Here is an 18492-nt window from a genome sequence, read left to right as displayed (position 1 = left end):
CATGTGGGATTCGGTCTCCATGATGGTCTTTTGGGGGTCCCTGCGATCTGGGCATAACACCAGGACAACCACGGCCACACAGAGAAACCCTGACTCTAAAAATAAACAAAAGGGGGGTTGTGCTACTTAAATATGTCAGATGGTGGATCTACGGGACCCAGGGTAGCTTGACCACACAGCCGCCATGACAGGCCTGGAGACCCAGACACAGCATCTGGGACAGGCTTGCTGGCAGGCAACTCTGGGATCCAGAAAAGGCCATGAGCTGACCCCACCCAGGGAGGGGCTGCATCTAAGGGGGAATTGACATTCCAAACGTTCCCAGCACAGCACCCACCTACACCCTCAAGTGTCAGCCAATCCAGAGCTTGAAATAAAGGGTCTTTGCTTTTACTTTGGGGGTTCAGTCTCCATAGTGGTCTTTCGGGGGGTCCTGGAGATCAGGGCACAACAGTGGGATTGAAATGTGTTTCCTCTGAATAAGGCCACCTTATTCAGTGTTATCGTGGACACGCATCCCAGTCTCCACGGATCTCTCTGCTACACTGAACCTACTAAGATTAGGGAAATATCTCCAGCAAAGTTTCATGGGTGAAATTTTAGGCACCACGCAGCAATCCTGCTTCTACTCTGTCACTTCACACCGGCCAGAAGTAAGGGATGCCGGTCCTGAAAGCTCCAGGGCCAAGGAACAGCTTGGGCTACAGAAACAGTGCCAGAACAAACCCTCACATCCTCCACCCGAGATGATTGGTTGTATCATTTTTAGATTTTTTTTTTTAACGTGTATGAGGGTTTTTCATGCATGTATAAATGTGTGTCACATGCCGGCCTGGTGCCCAAGAAAGCCCTAGAAGGGCCTCGGATTCCTGAAACTAGAGTTGTGAGCCACCATGTGGGTACTGAGAACTGAACCAAGAGTAGCAAACGCTTTTAAACTCTGAGCCATCACTTCCGCCCCCCAAAAGCAGGTTTTTTGGGTTTTGGTTTGGTTTGGTTTGGTTTTCCGCGATAGGGTTTCTCTGTGTAGTCTTGGTGCCTATCCTGGATCTCTCTCTGTAGACCAGGCTGGCCTCAAACTCACAGAGATCTGCCTGGCTCTACTTCCTGAGTGCTGGGCTCAAAGGTGTGTGCCACCACCACCTGGGAGGGGTTATTATTATTATTATTATATTTTCTTCTTTTGAGTTTTCTGAGACAGGGTCTCCCTATTATGTAGCTCTGGCTATCATCAAACTTGCTAAGTAGACTAAACTGGCCTTGAACTCAGAGATTAGCTGCCTGTGCCTTCCCAGTGCTGGAACTAAGAGCGTGTGCCACCACACTGCCTAGCCCACAGTCCTCATTACTTGAAATGCAACTTTTGGGGACATGTAGCCCAGGTTGCCCTCAATCTGCATATGTGGCTGAAGATGACCTTGAGCTGATCCCCCCCAGCCTCCACCTCCCAAGTGCTACTATTACAGGGGTGTGCCACCATGCCCAGTTTACTTGATGTCTGGGCTTGAACATTCGTAAGCATTCTACCAAGTGTTTATATTCCCAGCCTTAGAAGCATTTATTCTATAAAAAATTCAAACTATACAGAAATTTATTTTGTTGTTTTTTTATTTTTATTTTTTTTATTATCAGCTTGATACAGTACAAATTCTTATCCTAATAGTGAAATGTTCACTAAAGCTTGCCCAGTGATTGGGCAAAACCAAAACTTATTATAAGCCACAGTCATCCTAGGGTCCCCCCTGCTATGTAGTCTCCTTGGTTCTGTGGGTTGCAGTCTGATTGTTCTTTGCTTTATATCTAGTATCCACTTATGAGTGAGTACATACCATTTTTGTCCTTCTGGGTTTGGGTTACCTCACTCAGGATGATATTTTCTAGTTCCATCCATTTGCCTGCAAATTTCATGTTGTCATTGTTTTTCTCTGCTGAGTAGTACTCCATTGTGTATATGTGCCACATTTTCTTAATCCATTCTTCAGTTGATGGGCATCTAGGTTATTTACAAGTTCTGGCTATTACGAATAATGCTGCTATGAACATAGTTGAGCATGTATCTCTGTGGTATGATTGAGTATTCCTTGGGTATATGCCCAAGAATGGTATGGCTGGGCCTTGAGGTAGATTGATTCCCAATTTTCTGAGAAATTGCCTATAACTAGAGTTTTTCTGCCTTGCCCATAGTCAGGACAAATCTCTGTCACCCGCCAGTCCCACAGCTGCTCAGACCCAGCCAAGTAAACACAGAGACTTATATTGCTTACAAACTGTATGGCCATGGCAGGCTTCTTGCTAACTGTTCTTATAGCTTAAATTAATCCATTTCCATAAATCTATACCTTGCCACGTGGCTCATGGCTTACCAGCATCTTCACATGCTGTTTGTCATGGTGGCGGCTGGCAGTGACTCTTTCTGCCTTCCTGTTCTTTCTTTTCTCCTCTCTGCTAGTCCCGCCTATACTTCCTGCCTAGCCACTGGCCAATCAGTGTTTTATTTATTGACCAATCGGAGTAATTTGACATACAGACCATCCCACAGCAACTGCCATACTGATTTCCACAGTGGTTGTACAAGTTTGCATTCCCACCAACAGTGGAGGAGTGTTCCCTTTGCTCCACATCCTCTCCAACATAGACTGTCATTAGTGTTTTTGATCATAGCCATTCTGACAGGTATAAGGTGGTATCTCAGAGTCATTTTGATTTGCATTTCTCTGATGACTAAGACTTTGAATTTCTGATCCTGCCTCTACCTCCCAAGTGCCTGGGATATGAGCATTTCCTTAAATGTCTTTCAGCCATTTGAGATTCTTCTTTTGAGAATTCTCTGTTTAGCTCTTTAGCCCATTTTTTAATTGGATTTTTCAAATGTTAGAAGCATTTATTCTATAAAAAAAATTCAAACTATACAGAAATTTAAAATGTTTCCCACTCCTTCCAAATACTAAACCAATGGTCTTCACTTTAAGTCCAGGTCCTGACCTTTGAAGAAGGTGCTGTTCCTGGACACATTTAATGCCTAATGAGAGAATAAACAGGACATCACTATACCTGCTTTTTTGTTTAAATGTCTCTGTTCTGGAGCTCATTTTAAATACTAGTAACCCTTTTTAAAGTAGTCTTGGGTTTCCTGAAAAATTGAGCATATATTCCTCAGAGGGCTCTCTAACAATTTCCTCAGTTGTAGACATTTTCCGCATTCCTATGGTAACTTTGTTATAGTTAACGAAACAATATTGATACATTATTAACTAAAATCCATAGTTTACGATAAAGTTCACTCTTGGTGGGGTCTAATATTTCTGACAAATACATATTAAGTATACAGCATCCTGAAGAATATTTCACTGCCTTAAATTCCTCTGGTCTACTACAGTATGGGACATCCCCCACATACTCTTGTAACCAATTAACATTTTAGAATCAATGTGGCTTTGCTTTTTTCCCAGAGTGCCATGTAGTCGGGGTTTACAGTCTTTTCAGGCTGGCTTCACTTACCATTATGCACTTCAGGTACTCCCATGTCCTATTATGACTTGATAGCTCATTCCTTTTTTATTTGAAAAGCATTCCACTGTGTAATTACCAGCTTATCTGTTGGAGAACACCCTAGTTGCTTCCCTATTTAGGCAAGTGTGGATAGAACTGATACAACCATTTGTGTGCAGGGTTCTCTGTAGACATAGTTTCCAACTCATTTGAGTAACTGTTGGCCATATAGTAAGAGAAGAGTAGTTTCCTGAGAAACAGCCAAGCTGTCTCCCAAAGCGGCCACACGTTGTTTTTGCTTTCTCATCAGCATTAGACTTTCCTTTGCTCCACATCCTTACCAGCACGTTCTATGGTCAGAATTGTAGGTTTTGGCTACTCTAGAAGAGGTGGGAAATTATCTTCTTTTAAATTTATGATTCCTAATAATGTTTATGTTGAGCATGCTTACATGTCTGTCATCCTGAGTACCTTCTTTGACTAGGTGTCAGTTCAGATGTTTGCAGACCTTGAATTTCTGATCCTGCCTCTACCTCCCACGTGCCCGGGATTATAGGATATATCACTCATTATATTCAGTTTATTCGTGCTGGGTGTGGAATCCAGGGCTTCATTCATGCTAGGCAAGCATTCTACTGACTACTTCCTTGATCAGTCTTATTGAAACGTAGCCCAGGCTAGCCTTTAACTCGGGACCCATCTGCCTCAGCCTCTAGAATGCCATTGTTTTGTTTTATTTGCGACTGGGCCTAAAAAATGCAGCCTTGCCTGTCCTGGAACTTGCTATGTAGATCAAGCTGGCCTCAAACTCACAGAAATTTGCCTGCCTCCTGCACATATATCCTTCCTGGCTTTAATTTTTTTCTATAAAAACACTACTAGGGGCAAAGCAAAAAGAAAGTGGGAACTTTTCTGTTCGGGCCAACGCTGCCAATAAATCAATTTCCTTTCACCAACGTCGGGTTTTCGACACAATCCCAGTAACACTAAAACGACAACAAACATTCGTGAGCGCGTTGATGATGCCTCAGCACCTCTTGGGAGTCCGATGCTCGTTATCTTTACTCGTTTCAGAGCGGATGGCTCTTTCCTTGTGATAAGAAACTTTTGGAACCCGGGAGCGGCGCGCTCAGGGGCATGAAAATTTGATTCCGTTACTGTTGTAGGGTTTCCACGTGACCGGAGCGTGCACAACCCCACTCCGTAAGACTGGCCCTCCTCGCAGGGCGCTGCAAACGGAAGTTCCGCGAGTGGGAGGTCAGCAGGCGGCTGGGACCCCGGCCACGGGCTACGCAACGTCCGGAACCGGTTCCGGAACGGTTCCCCCCACCACCTCCCTGCAAGCTCCAGAATTCGGCTTCCAGCCGGAAGAGGCGGTGCGGCCCGCGGACCTGCGCGCGCCCGCCTCCTGCAGCATCCAACATTGGCGGGAACCTGGCAGTTTGGCGGGAGCTGTGCGGGCCGGCGGTGGCGATGGCGTCGCGGCGGGGGGCGCTCATCGTGCTGGAGGGCGTGGACCGTGCCGGCAAGACCACGCAGGGCCTCAGGCTGGTGACCGCACTGTGCGACTCGGGCCACCAAGCCGAGATGCTGCGTTTCCCCGGTGCGCAGGCGGGCGAGGGGGCGGGCCTTGAGAGTTCTCTCACTCTTGGGAGCATCTGTTTTTGTGTTTTTAAAAACTTGAGTAGAACACTTGTTTACTGCTGTGCGTGGGTGTGCTGGCTAGTTTTAGGTCACCTTGACACAAGCTAGTGTCATTTGGGAAGAGGGACTCTCAGTTGAGAAAATGGCCCCCACCAGATTGGCCTGCAGGTAAGTCTGTGAGACATTTTTCTCGGTTGACTATTGATGTGGGGAGGGCCCAACTCACTGTGGGCAGTGCCACCCCTGGGTTGGAGGATATGTTGGTAAAAATCCAACATCTAGTTGGTAAAATGCACACAGAGTTCAACCTTCCATGTAAAAAGCCAGTATAGTTGAGTATAATCCCAGTGCTGGAGAGGTGGAGACAGGCTGGTTCCTTGTTCCTGCGGCCAGACAGTCTAGCCAGACTTGAGCTTCAGGTCCCAGTGAAGACCCTCTCCAAAAAGCACAAGGTAGATTGCTCTTGAAAAAAGGAACATTATCCAGGAAAGGCACAAAGAGAAACCCTGTCTCGAAAAACCAAAAAAAGAAAAAAAGGAACATGAGGTTGACCTCTGGGCTTCACCCCTGTGCATTAGAACACCAACCTTAATCCTACAAATTAAGTAGGTTGGGAATTGGAAAAATGCTTTGTTGGATATTTGACTCTTCAAGCTGTTAGCGTTTAGGCATCTGTACTGGCCTGCCCTTAGGGCCCTGACAGGAAATATCTTCAGCTGCAACCACCCAGTGCACCTCATGTGCATATTTGCTAAGTTTCCTTGTAAAAGGCTGGCCTTGCCCACCTCCTGTCTTTTTCTCTTTCCCTTCCTTTGCTCTCCTCCCCTCTCTCTGCCCTCTTCTCTCCTCTCCCCTCAATAAATCTCCCTTATGTGCTCTGTTGTATGGTGTGACTCTTTCCGGCCACTTTTAAATTATAACACAAGCCAACCAGTCAAAAGTCTTACAAGGACTTTTGAAATCAAGACCTTACATGGTCTCTGCACATTAATGCGTTCTCTCAGGGAAACTCCTCTGACTTTTTCACAGATGGTCCAAACCTGTCTAGAGGGTTAATAAAGTTTAGCGCTAGATATAAGTACAAGTTGAAAACGTCAGTGCAAACTGTAGTATAATTTAGGTGAAAAGCCCGACTTAAGGAGTCTTTGTGATTTTCTCTTTCTAGAAAGATCCACAGAAATCGGCAGGCTTCTGAATTCCTACTTAGAAAAGAAAACAGAACTGGAGGACCACGCGGTGCACCTGCTCTTTTCCGCAAACCGCTGGGAACAAGTGTAAATACTGACTCTCTGCTCCCCACTTGTCACATGCAGATGTGTGTGTGAACACTTGAGCGTGTTTACGTATGTGCATGTTTGTGTAGTATAAATGCCTACATGGATGCTTGTGCCCCTCATGCATGCCCGCGGCCCACGGAGGCCAGATCCCTATATCTAGAGTTAGGGGCAGTTGTGAGCTGCCATATGGATCCAAAACCGGAACCAAACCTGGATCCTCTGCAAGAGCAAGAGCAACAAGTGTTTAACTGCTGAGCCGTCTTCTCCAGCCCTGAGACAAGAGTTCCTTTTTAAAGAGGTTTTTCAAGACAGAGTTCCTCTGTATAACAGCCCTGATTATCCTGGAACTTGCCTTGTAGCCCAGACTGTTCTCATGCCCAGCTGAGACAAGGTTTCTTCCTGAGCCTTGAGCTCACTAATTTGGGGTTCTGGACCGGACTCAAGTGCTCATGGTTACACAGCAAACAGTTCATCCACAGAGCCCTCTCCCCAGGCCCCAGCTTTTTTTTTTTTTTTTCTTTTGGAGGTAGTGCAGCCCAGGCCGTTTCCACCTCAGCCCTCCAAGGGCTGCTGTTTTCTTGGTTGCACTGTAAGGGCCCATCCTTAGCATGTCAGTCGTCTGTCAGAAATGCCTTTCATACAGTCTCTCTTCCATTCTAGGGCTTGTAGTGTATTGTTTAAGTCTCTTGCACAGCACAGCTTAATGTTACTGAGGTTAGCGTATCAGGCCTTGCATGGATTTGGTCTTTGGTGTTGTCCGACCTAAGGGCAACCAGGCTTTCTCTCTCCCTCTTGATTTTTCTTTTCTTTTCTTTTTTTTCTTTTTTTTTTTTTTTTTTTGGTTTTTCAAGACAGGGTTTCTCTGTGTAGCTTTGCACCTCTCCTGGAACTCACTTTGTGTAGACCAGGCTGGCCTCAAACTCACAGAGATCCGCCTGGCTCTGCCTCCCGAGTGCTGGGATTGAAGGTGTGCACCACAACCTCCTGGCTTCCCTCTCTTTTTTTATTTTTTTAAAAAAGATTTATTTATTATGTATGCAGTGTTCTGCCTGCATGTATGCCTGCAGGCCAGGAGAGGGCACCAGATCTCATTATCAATGGTTGTGAGCCACCACATGGGTGCTTGGAATTGAACTCAGGTCCTCTGGAAGAGCAGCCAGTGCTTTTAACCTCTGAGCCATCTCTCCAGGCCACTCCTCTCTCTTTTTTTAAAGTTTTCTATTTTATATTTAGGTCTAGGGTCTATCTATGTTAATTTGTGAAGGGTGTAAGATCTGGTGGGTTTAGATTTTCTTTTCCTTTTTGTTTTGTTTTGTTTTGTTTTTCAAGACAGGGGTTCTCTGTGTAGCCCTGGCTGTCCTGGAATACTCTTTGTAGATCAGACTGGCTTCAAACAGAGATCCACCTGCCTCTGCCTCCCAAATGCTGAGATTAAAGGCATGTGTCACCACTACTCGGCCTGATTATTTTTTTTCTTTTCTTTTTTATATGTTCACATTACTGACTCTAGCTCCATACATTAAAAACTCTGGGGCTGGAGAGATAGCCAGAGGTTAAGAGCACTGGCTGCTTTTCCAGAGGTCCTGAGTTCAATTCTAAGCACTCACATGGTGGCTCACAACAATCTATAATGACATCTGGTGCCCTCTCTGGCATAAAGTCATATATGCAGATAGAGCACTCATACATAAAACAAACAAATCTTAAACAAAAGCTCTTAAAGGTCCTGCTGTATACATAGTTTAGTTTGGCTTGGATCCTCTGCTTTAGCCTCGCAGGTGTTGGGATTCCAGGTTTGTGCCATCATGCCCTAAAGATCAAGAGCTGGAGGCCAGCCGAGGCTGCATAACAGATTCTAGAACAGCCTGGGCTACACAGTGAGATCTATTTCAGCCTTCTCTCCCCCCTCCCTGCCCTGCGCCCCTACCCCCAAACTAAATGCCTCCTGTGAGGTGTGCTAAGTGAGATGAATCTTGACTTTGCCTTTGTGTCTTCAGTGATGCTTTTTTTTTTTTTTTTCTCATGCTAAGCCCTTCCTCTTCACACGTCTAAGGTTTGGCACACTGGCAGTGATCGTGAGCCTGTGGTGTTTGGTGGAAAACATCCTTGATATTTTGTCTGCTCTTATACTTGGCAGTTCAGACTTGGGCACAAGTAGCCTCACCTTCTGGCTCCCCGTGCCCTCCGCCATCCTTTGCTCTTTGCTGGTTCTCCTTTTCCTCAGCAGGGCAGGGTGGAAGTGTCCACTGGCATCACCTAGAGAGAAGATGCACAGCTTTGTAAATAGGTTTATAAATCGCCCTGCTGTAATTTAGTTGTACGGGATTTCCAAGTTGGGGTAGTTTGGGAAACCTGTTCCAGCACTCAAGAGCATTCTGTTTTTCAGGCCACTAATTAAGGCGAAGTTGAACCAGGGCGTGACTCTTGTTTTGGATAGATATGCCTTTTCTGGGGTTGCCTTCACTAGTGCCAAGGAGGTGAGTAGTGTGTGGCGTCTGTTTCGGGTTGCCAGGTGTGGGCCCTGATCTGCTTGTCTTCGTTTTCAGGGTCACCGACCACAGTGAGTACGTGTTCAAGTTACTCTGAGGAATGTGATGACTCTGGCATGCCTTTAGCCCTCTCTCCAGCCCGAGACGGTTTTTTATCAATGAAGAAATGCACTGGGCAGGTTGTTTTTCACAGAGTGTCGTGTTAGACTCTCATGCACTGTCTCGCTTTGTGACCAGATGGAGAGTGGCTGGGACACTGGAGCCTCCTCCTCTGGTCCCTCTAGTCTCTCTCCACGGCTTCCTGTGTGTAATGGTAGTAGCTGCACTGCCCTTTTTTCTTTATTTATTCTGCCATTTATGTTTGTTTCAGACAAGGTCTCACTATGTAGCCTTTGCTGGCCTGGAACTCACTGAGTCGACCAGACTCAGCATGAATCAGCCAGCCATCTGCCTCTGCCTCAAGTGCTAGATTAAAGGCCTGCCCCACCACATCTGACAGTGCTTTTTAGTTTTTAAACCTCAGATATTTGGCAACAGAAAACCTCCCATAGTATCATCAGCTTCAGGGACACTCAAATCCTCTGCTCTGTATCAGATGGCTTTGCCAGTTCTTTTTTTTTTTTTTTCCTAATTTTATTTTTTCAAATCCCAAGTGTGCTGGGTTTCTAGATTTTTTTTTCTTATAGAACCAAAAATTTGGATTTCAGTGTGAATCCCTAATTCTAAATTTTTTTATGTTCTTTTTTAAAAAATATTTATTTATTATGTATACAGTGTTCTGCCTGCACATATCCCTGCAGGCCAGGAGAGGGCACCAGATCTCATTACAGATGATTGTGAGCCACCATGTGGTTGCTGGGGATTGAACTCAGGATTTTTCAAAGAACAAGCAGTGCTCTTAACCTCTGAGCCATCTCTCCAGCCCCGCCAGTCAGTTCTTAATAAATGTTTTGGTATACATCTAAGATGTAACCGTGTGTGTGAGTGTGTGTGTGTGTGTGTGTGTGTGTGTGTGTGTGTGTGTGTGTGTGTTGGGGGTGTGAGGGGGAGGATTGTTTGAGACAGGGTCTCACTGTGTAGCCAGGGAAGGTCTGGAATTCACTATGTACACCTGGCTGACCTCAGACTCACAGAGATCCACCTGTCTACCTGTCTCTGCCTCCTTATCTCTGGGTTTTTAAATTTTATCTATATGGGTATTTTATCTGCATATATGTCTGATGCTCATGGAGACCAGAAGATGGTGTTGGATCCCCTGGAACTGGCATTACAAACCATTGTGAGCTGCCATGTGAATGCTGGAAATTGAATCCAGGTCCTCTGGAAGAGCAGCCAATGCCTTAACTCCTGAACCATCTCTCCAACACCTGGGATTGTTATTTTTGAGACAGGGTCTCTTGTAGCCCAGACTGAGAGGAACTCACTAGGTAGATTGTGATGGCCTCAGACTTGTAATCCTCAGGTCTCAGCCTTCTGAGTGCTGAGATTCCCAGGAGAGAGGCACCACTCCTAGCCCAAGACAGTTACATTGTAAGTATAGTCTCGCCTAAACACAGATCTCGGCCACTAGACATGCAGTGTTCATGGTTCCCAGCTCTCAAGAGCTGGCTGATTGCCTTGTATTTTTTTTTTTTTTTTTTTGGTTTTTTTCGAGACAGGGTTTCTCTGCGTAGCTTTGCGCCTTTCCTGGAGCTCACTTGGTAGCCCAGGCTGGCCTCAAACTCACAGAGATCCGCCTGGCTCTGCCTCCCGAGTGCTGGGATTAAAGGCGTGTGCCACCACTGCCCGGCTAATTGCCTTGTATTTTTATTAAACCAGAATCTGACCAAGGTCGATGCTTCATGTGCCTCTTACATCTCTTTCTTATTTTTATTTGTTGTTGTTGTTTGTAAGGATGGAGGCCAGGGCATGTGTGCCGTGGCAAACATGTAGAGGTCAGAGGCCCACTTTGGAGAACTGGTTCTCTTGTTACACTGAGTTTTGGGGATTTAACTCAGGTATCAGGCTGTGTGGGAAGGGCAGGCATTTACAAGCTGAACCATCTCACTGGCCGAAGTGGGTTTTGGGAGTTTTTTCCGGCTGGGAATTTGGACCCAGGGCCTCCTCACACATGGTAGCCATTGCTCTACCACTAAGCTATATCTCCAGTCCCTTATGTCTTTTGATGTGTATGTTCCCACATTTCTTTCTGGCATTTCGTTTAAAATATTCTGAGTGCTGAGGGTGTAACTCTCGAGTTTTGTTTTGTTTAAAAGATGTATTCATTTTCCTTTATGTGTATGAGCATTTTGCCTGCATGTATACACTTGCATCCACAGAAGCCAGAAGAGGGTGTCAGATCCCCTGAGATTGGAGTTAAGGGGAATTGTTAGCCACCATGTGGGTGCTGGGAACGTGGGTCCTTTAGAAGAGCAGTAAGTGCTCTTAGCAGCTCAACCATCTCTCCATGTAGGAGAGTGTAACTCTGGTAAAGCATGTGCTTGCCCAGCTCCCCCAAATCTTTGTTATTTTTTGTTGATGCTGGTTTTTTTTGAGACAGTTTCTCAGTGTAGCCCTGACTGTCCTGGAACTCACTCTGTAGACCAGGTTGACCTTGAACTCAGACCTCCCTGCTTCTGCCTCCTGTGTGCTGGGACTAAAGGCGTGCACCACCACAGCTCAGCATCCCCCTCAAACCTGTTTTAATTTGGTTCTTTGAGACAGTTTTTGGCTGACCTTGAGCCCACTATATAGCCAGTAACAACACCGAACTCCTGCTTCTAGCTCCGAAGTACTGGAATTGCATTTGTTTTGTTTTGATTTTGAGACAAGGTCTTCTGTAGCTCAGCTTGATTTGGAACTCTGTAGCCGAGGAGGAACTTGAACCGTCTTCTTGCTGCCCCTTTGCAAGTGCTGTCACCAGGCCTGGTTTCGTGTTTTTACCTTGTACTTCTGTACAAGTAAAACAGAACAGAAGTTCTGGGTTCTCTATTAAGAGTGCTGGGTCCTCTCAGGAAGCAGATGGGGTCTGATAATGTCTTCATGTAATAGCCCTTGGGGATGACAGATTGCCAAGTGACCGTAACCTTTTAAATTCTGTTGTTTCTTTTACATATGTTGAGTCCTTCTCCAATGAAGTATTTTGTTTGTCTAAGGAAGCCAGGGCAGATGATTGGCACACTATGGCCCTGTTGGGAGAGTCTTTGGGTTACTTCTTGAGCTTATAGTGTTTCTGGGGGATAGGATGGCCTCTGTAGCCCTACTTTTCTTCCAGAAATGACATTTTTAGCAAGTTGATGAGTAAGTGGGGATGTGTACATGAGATCCAGTAGGCGGGCAAGCATACAGTGGGCTACCAGGATTGCTCGTTTCCTCCGGTGTTTCTCGGGAGGAATACGGATGAAAGCTTACGGCACAGAGCGCTGCTGTTCCTGTCTGGAATGAGCTACTTTCCACCTCAGCCTTTCTGGGTTGACTGTATCACCAGGATCTGAAACAGGGTCTGGGATGTAATGAGGTTCATAGTAGACTGCAGGGCACAGAGCTGTGATACCATCCTGCTAACTCTTACTTCCAGCAGGTCCCCCAGCCCCACTTTGAAGCAAAAGATTACCCCCCACTCAGTTCTCTTTCTCTAACTGTTGGCAGAATTTTTCCCTGGATTGGTGCAAACAACCCGACGTGGGCCTTCCCAAACCTGACCTCATCCTGTTCCTTCAGTTACAATTGCTGGATGCTGCCACGCGGGGCGAGTTTGGTCTCGAGCGCTATGAGACTGGGACTTTCCAGGAGCAGGTTCTGCTGTGTTTCCAGCAGCTCATGAAGGATAAAAACCTGAACTGGAAGGTGAGTCCTGGCTACGGACAGCCACCGAGGAGCCGTGCGGCAGCCCCCCCTCTGCCGACGTCAGCACAGCTGGTGTGGTGTTTTGGTTGCCCACCTGTGAAACCTCAGGGACTATTCTGGTTCTCTGCCAGCGGCCTTTTTGGTGATAGTAGTTCTGCTGGCTACAGAACCAAGGGGCTCACCTACCACTGAGCATCCGTCCAGCCCCGTGCCAGCAGATTCTAATCATACCAGTTTTACAAAACCCTAAGACTCCTGCTTTGTCTGGTGGACCAGATGAGTTTGAGACAAACAGTCCTCATGAAGAATGAGATAGGCTGTATCCACTAGACTCAAAGATGAGCCCCAGCAAATATCTGCATCTTACCCTGTACAAGCCTTTAGCCGTGTAACCTGGCCATTCAGTACGTGGTCTTGCAAGCTACACCACACTTTATTCTCTGGTCTTTCTCTTAGGAATGGCTCTGCAGTGTACTGTCTATAATTGGGTTATTCTTAGGTAGTACTGTCACAAGGTGGAGTTGGCCAGTTGCATGGTGAGATGTATCTTACTTTTCCTTTTAGCTTATGCTGTGACTTTTTCCTGTTGGCTCATACTATAGGTACCTTCTCTACAGCTACACATCCTGCCCATTTCTTTGGAGCCTTGTAAGCCTATGCATGGCCATCTCCCGGGGCACAGGAATTGTCCAGACTAGGCTTCCCTCTGGTCCTTTTTCCTCCACTCAGTGTCAACACTGGTCTCAGGAAATAGCTTGAACTTCCAACATGGTCCTTACACGGAAGCCAACTCTGATCCTCACTGCACCTTCTTTCCTGCAGACTAGTTGCCTCCGCACATCATCTACTCTAGAATAGTCCTGGTGGGCCTGGCATTGCCCGCACAGGCCAGTTTGACTGTTACCTGAGGTTCCCAGACTTCAAGCTTGGCACTTCAGTAGTGCCAGACATGACAGGCCAGTTTTTACTAAGGTGCCGTTTCCCTTGCATTACTTGCCCTTTGTTTGTTACATGTCCTCGGGATTGTGAGGTTTGACCAAAGTTTCTGCGTTGTCTTGTTACATTGGAACAGATGGTAATGCCCTTTTCCTTGTCGGCCCAGAGAGCCACCTTGAATAGTCTGGGCCTCGGTCGTGTGGCTGCAGTGTGGCTGCTGTGCTACCTTCTAGGAGGTGACCCCCTGTGGAGCTTTCCTGCACGTAGTCATACCTTGTGCAGTAGTTGGATCCCTTCCATAACCCTTCTACACTCCTGGAAGCTTTTCAAACATTTGCTGCCAAAGGTCTTGAGCCAGACTTACAGAAGCAAGGGTCCTGTCCAGACCCCCTCCAGATGGTGGGACTTGGAGATGCTGACATTTATTGACTGTCCTGGTTTGCACCTAATCTGCCTGTCCTGCAAGGAACAGGGCAGCTGTGTTAGGAAAGCGTTTTCATCTCCCAAGAGGATGGGAAGCAAACCAGGTTGATGGGGGCCTGCTGTGTATCTTCCAAACAACCTGGGAGCGCCCTCAAGAAAGGTGGAGCTGGTTTTTTGGTTGTTTTTGAGACAGGGTTTCTCTACGTAGCCCTGGCCATCCTGGAACTATGTAGTCCAGGCTGGCCTTGAATTCAGAGATCCATCTGCCTCTGCCTCCCAAGTGCTGGAACTATAAAGGGTGGGTCACTGTGCCTGGCATGGAGCCTGTTTTTACTAGTCAATTGGAGGATAGTTGCTTAGCCTGCTTAGGAGCAAGATGGGCAGGCAGCTAATGCATCCTGCATCCCCTGTGCCTGGGATGTGGTGGGTATGCAGGCTGCTGTGTGCTAAGAACACCAGGTTCAAAGAAAGCTGTGGGTGAAGGGTCCCTGAGGTCACCACATGCACTGGGAATAGAGTAAAGGTGGTGTAATGATCCTTTCTGCTGTCTCCATGTGAGGATAGGTGGTTGATGCTTCCAAAAGCATTGAGGATGTCCATGAAGAGATCCGTGTCCTCTCTGAGGACGCCATCCGCAGCGCTGCACAGAGACCACTGGAGGAGCTATGGAAGTAACCCAGAGTGTTCACTGCAGATACTAATCTCTGGTCCCTTGGGAGACTGGTGGAAAGCTCACACTCAACACTGTTCAGCAGGAGCTATTTCTTGGCAGAAGAAACCTACAAGCTTCCACTCATAACTTGAGATTTTGGTGGTATGAACAAATTGTGCAATATCTCCCTTGCCTACTCCTTGATCCTAAAGGTGTTATTTCCATACTGAACTTTAGTGGTAACTTTTGGCAGTTTCACTGACGTCACAAAAAACATCCGTTAGTTGGGAGTCATATTTTTTACAGAAACTAATAAAAATCTACCTGAAAATGTACCTCACTGGCTTCCCCTAAGAATTTGTAGAGATGGGTCTGCCTACTATTCATGGGATTTCCACTGTGGGTTTGATCAGTGTTACCGGGCCCCATGCTCTGAGTCTGTGTTCTCAGGCTTGGCCAGGCTTATCAAGAGGCACGATGCTGCTTAACATTCTAGACTCACTGATAATAACTTTGTTGTTTTTTCTTTGTGCTGCTGAAGCTTCTCACACTATCCCCTCCCAAACAGGATGATTTTACATTTCCTGGTAGAATACAGCCTATATTCGTAGAGTATGTTGCAGGTTAGGTGAAGCACCTTCCTCAGGATCAAAAGGACAGTTTAGGCAGATGGCATGGGATGGTACCTTGATATTGAGTACTACCCTGGTGTGGTAATGCATACTTTTAATTCCAGCACTCAGGAGGCAGAGCCAGGTGGATCTCTGAGTTCCAGACTAGCCAGGGCTACACAATGAAGACATTCTCAAAAAGAAAGTAAAGGTAGAGGATTAGCCAGGTAGGTCATCAGTGGCTTCTTTATTTTTTTTTAAAAGATTTATTTATTATATATGTAGTGTCCTGCCTGCAGGTCAGAAGAGGGCACCAGATCTCATTATAGATGGCTGTTGAGCCACCATGTGGTTGTTGGGAACTGAACTCTGGACCTCTGGAAGAGCAGCCCGTGCTCTTAACCTCTGAGCCATCTCTCCAGCCACCATCATCGGCCTTTTAACAAGCAGCCCAAGGTCAGGAGATGCAGAGCCTTTGCAGGAATATAGAAGTCTTTGGATGCTGGAAAATTAGCCCTACTGACAGCATAATCTGCATTTCTGCACTCTAGAACCGTAACAAATTCCAGCAGTGGGTCATGTGCTATGTAGTCATAGCAGCCACAGAAAGCCAACAGCAAATCTGAAAGGGAAGCCTTGCCTTGGGCCATTGTATTTGGGTCAGCAGTTTTCCTTTATTTGGACTCAAGAGCAGGTAGGCTTCATCCAGGATTGTCCCATTGAGATTTTACCAGGCAGGATGAGATGATCCTCAGCCTCCTACTTGTACCCTGGCTGTATCCCTACTAGTCCTCCAGGCCAAGGTTAGGTACAGCCTGACCCTGTCTATCGAGAACCTGAGGCAAGCCTTCTAAGTGGGTGCTTTTTACTACTTTCATTTTTTAAGTAAGCTTTTTTGTTTGTTTGTTTGTTTGAGACAGGGTTCTCTATGTAACAGCCCTAGCTGTCCTAAAACTCACTCTGTAGACCAGGCTTACCTCAAACTCACAGAGATCTGCCTGCCTCTGCCCCTCCGAGTACGAGGAATAAAGGTGTGCGCCACCACTGCCTGGCTTAAACAAGATTTTCACTATTTCTATGTGTATGTGCCCGCAGAGGTCAGGGGTGTTAGGCCCTCTGGAGCTGGGGTCAGGAGCAGCTGTGAACTGCCCGGGGTGGGTGCTGGGAACTGAACTCTGGAAGAGCAGTCAGAGTTCCCAACTGTTAAGTCATTCCTCCAGCCTCCTGCTCATTTTCAGATCATGTTCTCCTTGCACTTCTTCCTTTTAGGGCCACGCGTCTATTCAATAAAAGGGAAAACAGACATTGGCTAACAGCTAGGCCTGAGGCGGGCAGGATTCACTTGGTCAACGCAGGGAAATCTTTACCTGTCAACACTAAAAGCAGCCAACCATAACTGGAGGAAAAATCAACACACACACAAACTTTGTTTTCTACTGAAACTTATTATTTACCATTAAGAATTGCAAACTACACTACTAAGAATGAACAACCTCAGGAAGCTTTTCTCAGGTTGTAGTGTTCCACACATCCACCTTTAGTACCATCAGCAGGAGTTGCAGCAAGACCTTGGGCCACAGCAGCATGATGGCTACTGGATTCAGGAAGTGGAGCCCCAGAGGAATGGGGCTAAGGGACACAATATAGGAGAAAGAGTAAGAGGAAATAAATTATGTCATCAACACTTGGTAGGTAGGGGTGTCCTTTGTTACTCTGTGGGCTACTTAAAGCTGCCATATCTGGCATATGCCATCAAGGAGCAGCTTCAGCCTCACCCATTTACAGGGTCCTATGGAAGGGCTTTTAGCAAAAGCTCCAAAAGGGCCATCCCAGGCTGCCATACCCTGTTCATATAGTCTAGGGGGAGGAGAGGCTGCTCTCTAAGACAGCAGACCTAGAGCATCAAAGCTTAAAGGCCCAGAAAGCCGGAGTTAGAAGGTGGCAGGTATGAAAATGAGTGCCAAGGAGGGGCTGGACACTTCGCCTATTAGTGCCTGGAGCTACCTGCTCTGTTTAAATGTCCACTGTGCACTAAAAGCCATGGCTTCTTAACCATTTTGGCCCCAAACCATCTACAATTCTCTGTGACCCAGGAGGGTTTCTGAGAAGGGCAAGAACATGGAAGAAGGCTCAAGTAGTGATGTGTCCCCTATCACCAGCGGGCACAGTGTCACAAGCCAAGAGCAGCTCTGCTCCCCTCCCTTTCCTCCCAGAGGGAAGCTGGGTGGCAAGCTAACAGCAGCGGGCGGTGTGTCTTGAAATGCGTCAACCCCTCATAAGAGACAAATCTCTTCCCTAGTGGGGTCCTGATGGGGAGCCTCCGGACCACGGCTCCAGACGCCCTAGGAGCTTGTCAGCTGCCCCATGGCGCAGGTGTCCACACTGGGCCCATGTACACTGTTATCTTTGGGTTTTCCAAATGCCCCACCAGAATACTTTCTCCAAAGCAAGTAGCAATTTTGCTGTAATCTTTCCATATGCTCTCCCACTGAGGTAGCCCTTGATAAATCACACTGGGCAGAGGAGACAGCCCAAAAGCTCACCCTGCCCAGCAGTATGAGGCCATGACGTAGCTGAGAATGTACACGTCAACCTGCAGGTCTTCTAAGACTGACCTGGGAAGTGCCCTAGAAACTCATGTCTTTGTTAAACAACTTCAAACAGGGCTTTAATTCCAAATAAACCACAGACCCAGGAGCCCAGGAGAGAGCAGAACCAAAGCTGATGTGCTGACCAGGGCTGGCAGTGTCAAGTGGAGAACTCTGGAAGCTCCTGACCCGCTGCTCTTCCTGACTAGGCCTTCCGACGGGCGACTTCTCATGTGGACAGGCCCTTCGCGTGTTTGGGGTTAGGCAGTCGGACTCCAAGCAGTAAGGCCGCCAGGCCCCGCAGTCCTTGGTCCATGAGCAGAGCAGGCCCTCTGGACAGAGGTGGCACAGGCGCACAGCACTCGGCAGGGGTGGGCTGGGTGGATGGAATGCGGTGACACTGAGTGCCCAAGGCAGGTCTGGGTTCTCAAAGCACCCCAACGAGGGCCATGGAGGCCATCCCCAAACCCCAGGATCTTCAGAGGGATAAGATTTCAAAGTCTTCATCTTCAGAGTCAAAGAACCTCTCCAGCCTCTCTACATCTGAAGAATCTGGAA

The 18492-nt window shown here is 47.0% G+C and overlaps 2 protein-coding genes across 3 annotated transcripts in view; one reads left to right on the top strand and one right to left on the bottom strand.

Moving 5' to 3' along the window:
- The first annotated feature begins 4868 nt into the window (after window positions 1-4868).
- Window positions 4869-15070, top strand: Dtymk (deoxythymidylate kinase). 2 transcript variants are annotated; one of them, XM_028890651.2, is made up of 5 exons: window positions 4869-5092; window positions 6299-6407; window positions 8797-8887; window positions 12527-12724; window positions 14648-15070. In XM_028890651.2, the coding sequence occupies exons 1-5, from the start codon at window positions 4963-4965 to the stop codon at window positions 14756-14758; spliced, it is 639 nt and encodes a 212-aa protein (XP_028746484.1). In that variant the 5' UTR covers window positions 4869-4962; the 3' UTR covers window positions 14759-15070. The 2 variants fall into 2 exon arrangements, with proteins under 2 accessions (XP_028746484.1, XP_037066045.1); XM_037210150.1 differs by lacking the exon at window positions 8797-8887.
- Window positions 15071-16771: 1701 nt separating this feature from the next.
- The window catches only part of Atg4b (autophagy related 4B cysteine peptidase), a 33591-nt gene continuing 31870 nt past the window's right edge, over window positions 16772-18492 (bottom strand). Inside the window, exon 13 of the mRNA XM_028890634.2 lies at window positions 16772-18486. Coding sequence (XP_028746467.1) covers window positions 18413-18486 — 74 coding nt within the window. The 3' untranslated portion in view covers window positions 16772-18412. The remainder of the gene's footprint in view (window positions 18487-18492) is intronic.

Source organism: Peromyscus leucopus, chromosome 13 (assembly GCF_004664715.2).
Source record: "Peromyscus leucopus breed LL Stock chromosome 13, UCI_PerLeu_2.1, whole genome shotgun sequence".
NCBI classification, from domain to species: Eukaryota; Metazoa; Chordata; class Mammalia; order Rodentia; family Cricetidae; genus Peromyscus; species Peromyscus leucopus.
This window is presented reverse-complemented; position numbering and strand designations above follow the sequence as displayed.

Bases quoted from the DNA above. Each gene is read 5' to 3' on its own strand.
- Dtymk (XM_028890651.2), top strand. From the start codon at position 4,963: ATGGCGTCGCGGCGGGGGGCGCTCATCGTGCTGGAGGGCGTGGACCGT. The intron at 5,093-6,298 runs GTGCGCAGGCGG...TTCTCTTTCTAG, and splicing joins CGAGATGCTGCGTTTCCCCG to AAAGATCCACAGAAATCGGC. The intron at 6,408-8,796 runs GTAAATACTGAC...TCTGTTTTTCAG, and splicing joins GCAAACCGCTGGGAACAAGT to GCCACTAATTAAGGCGAAGT.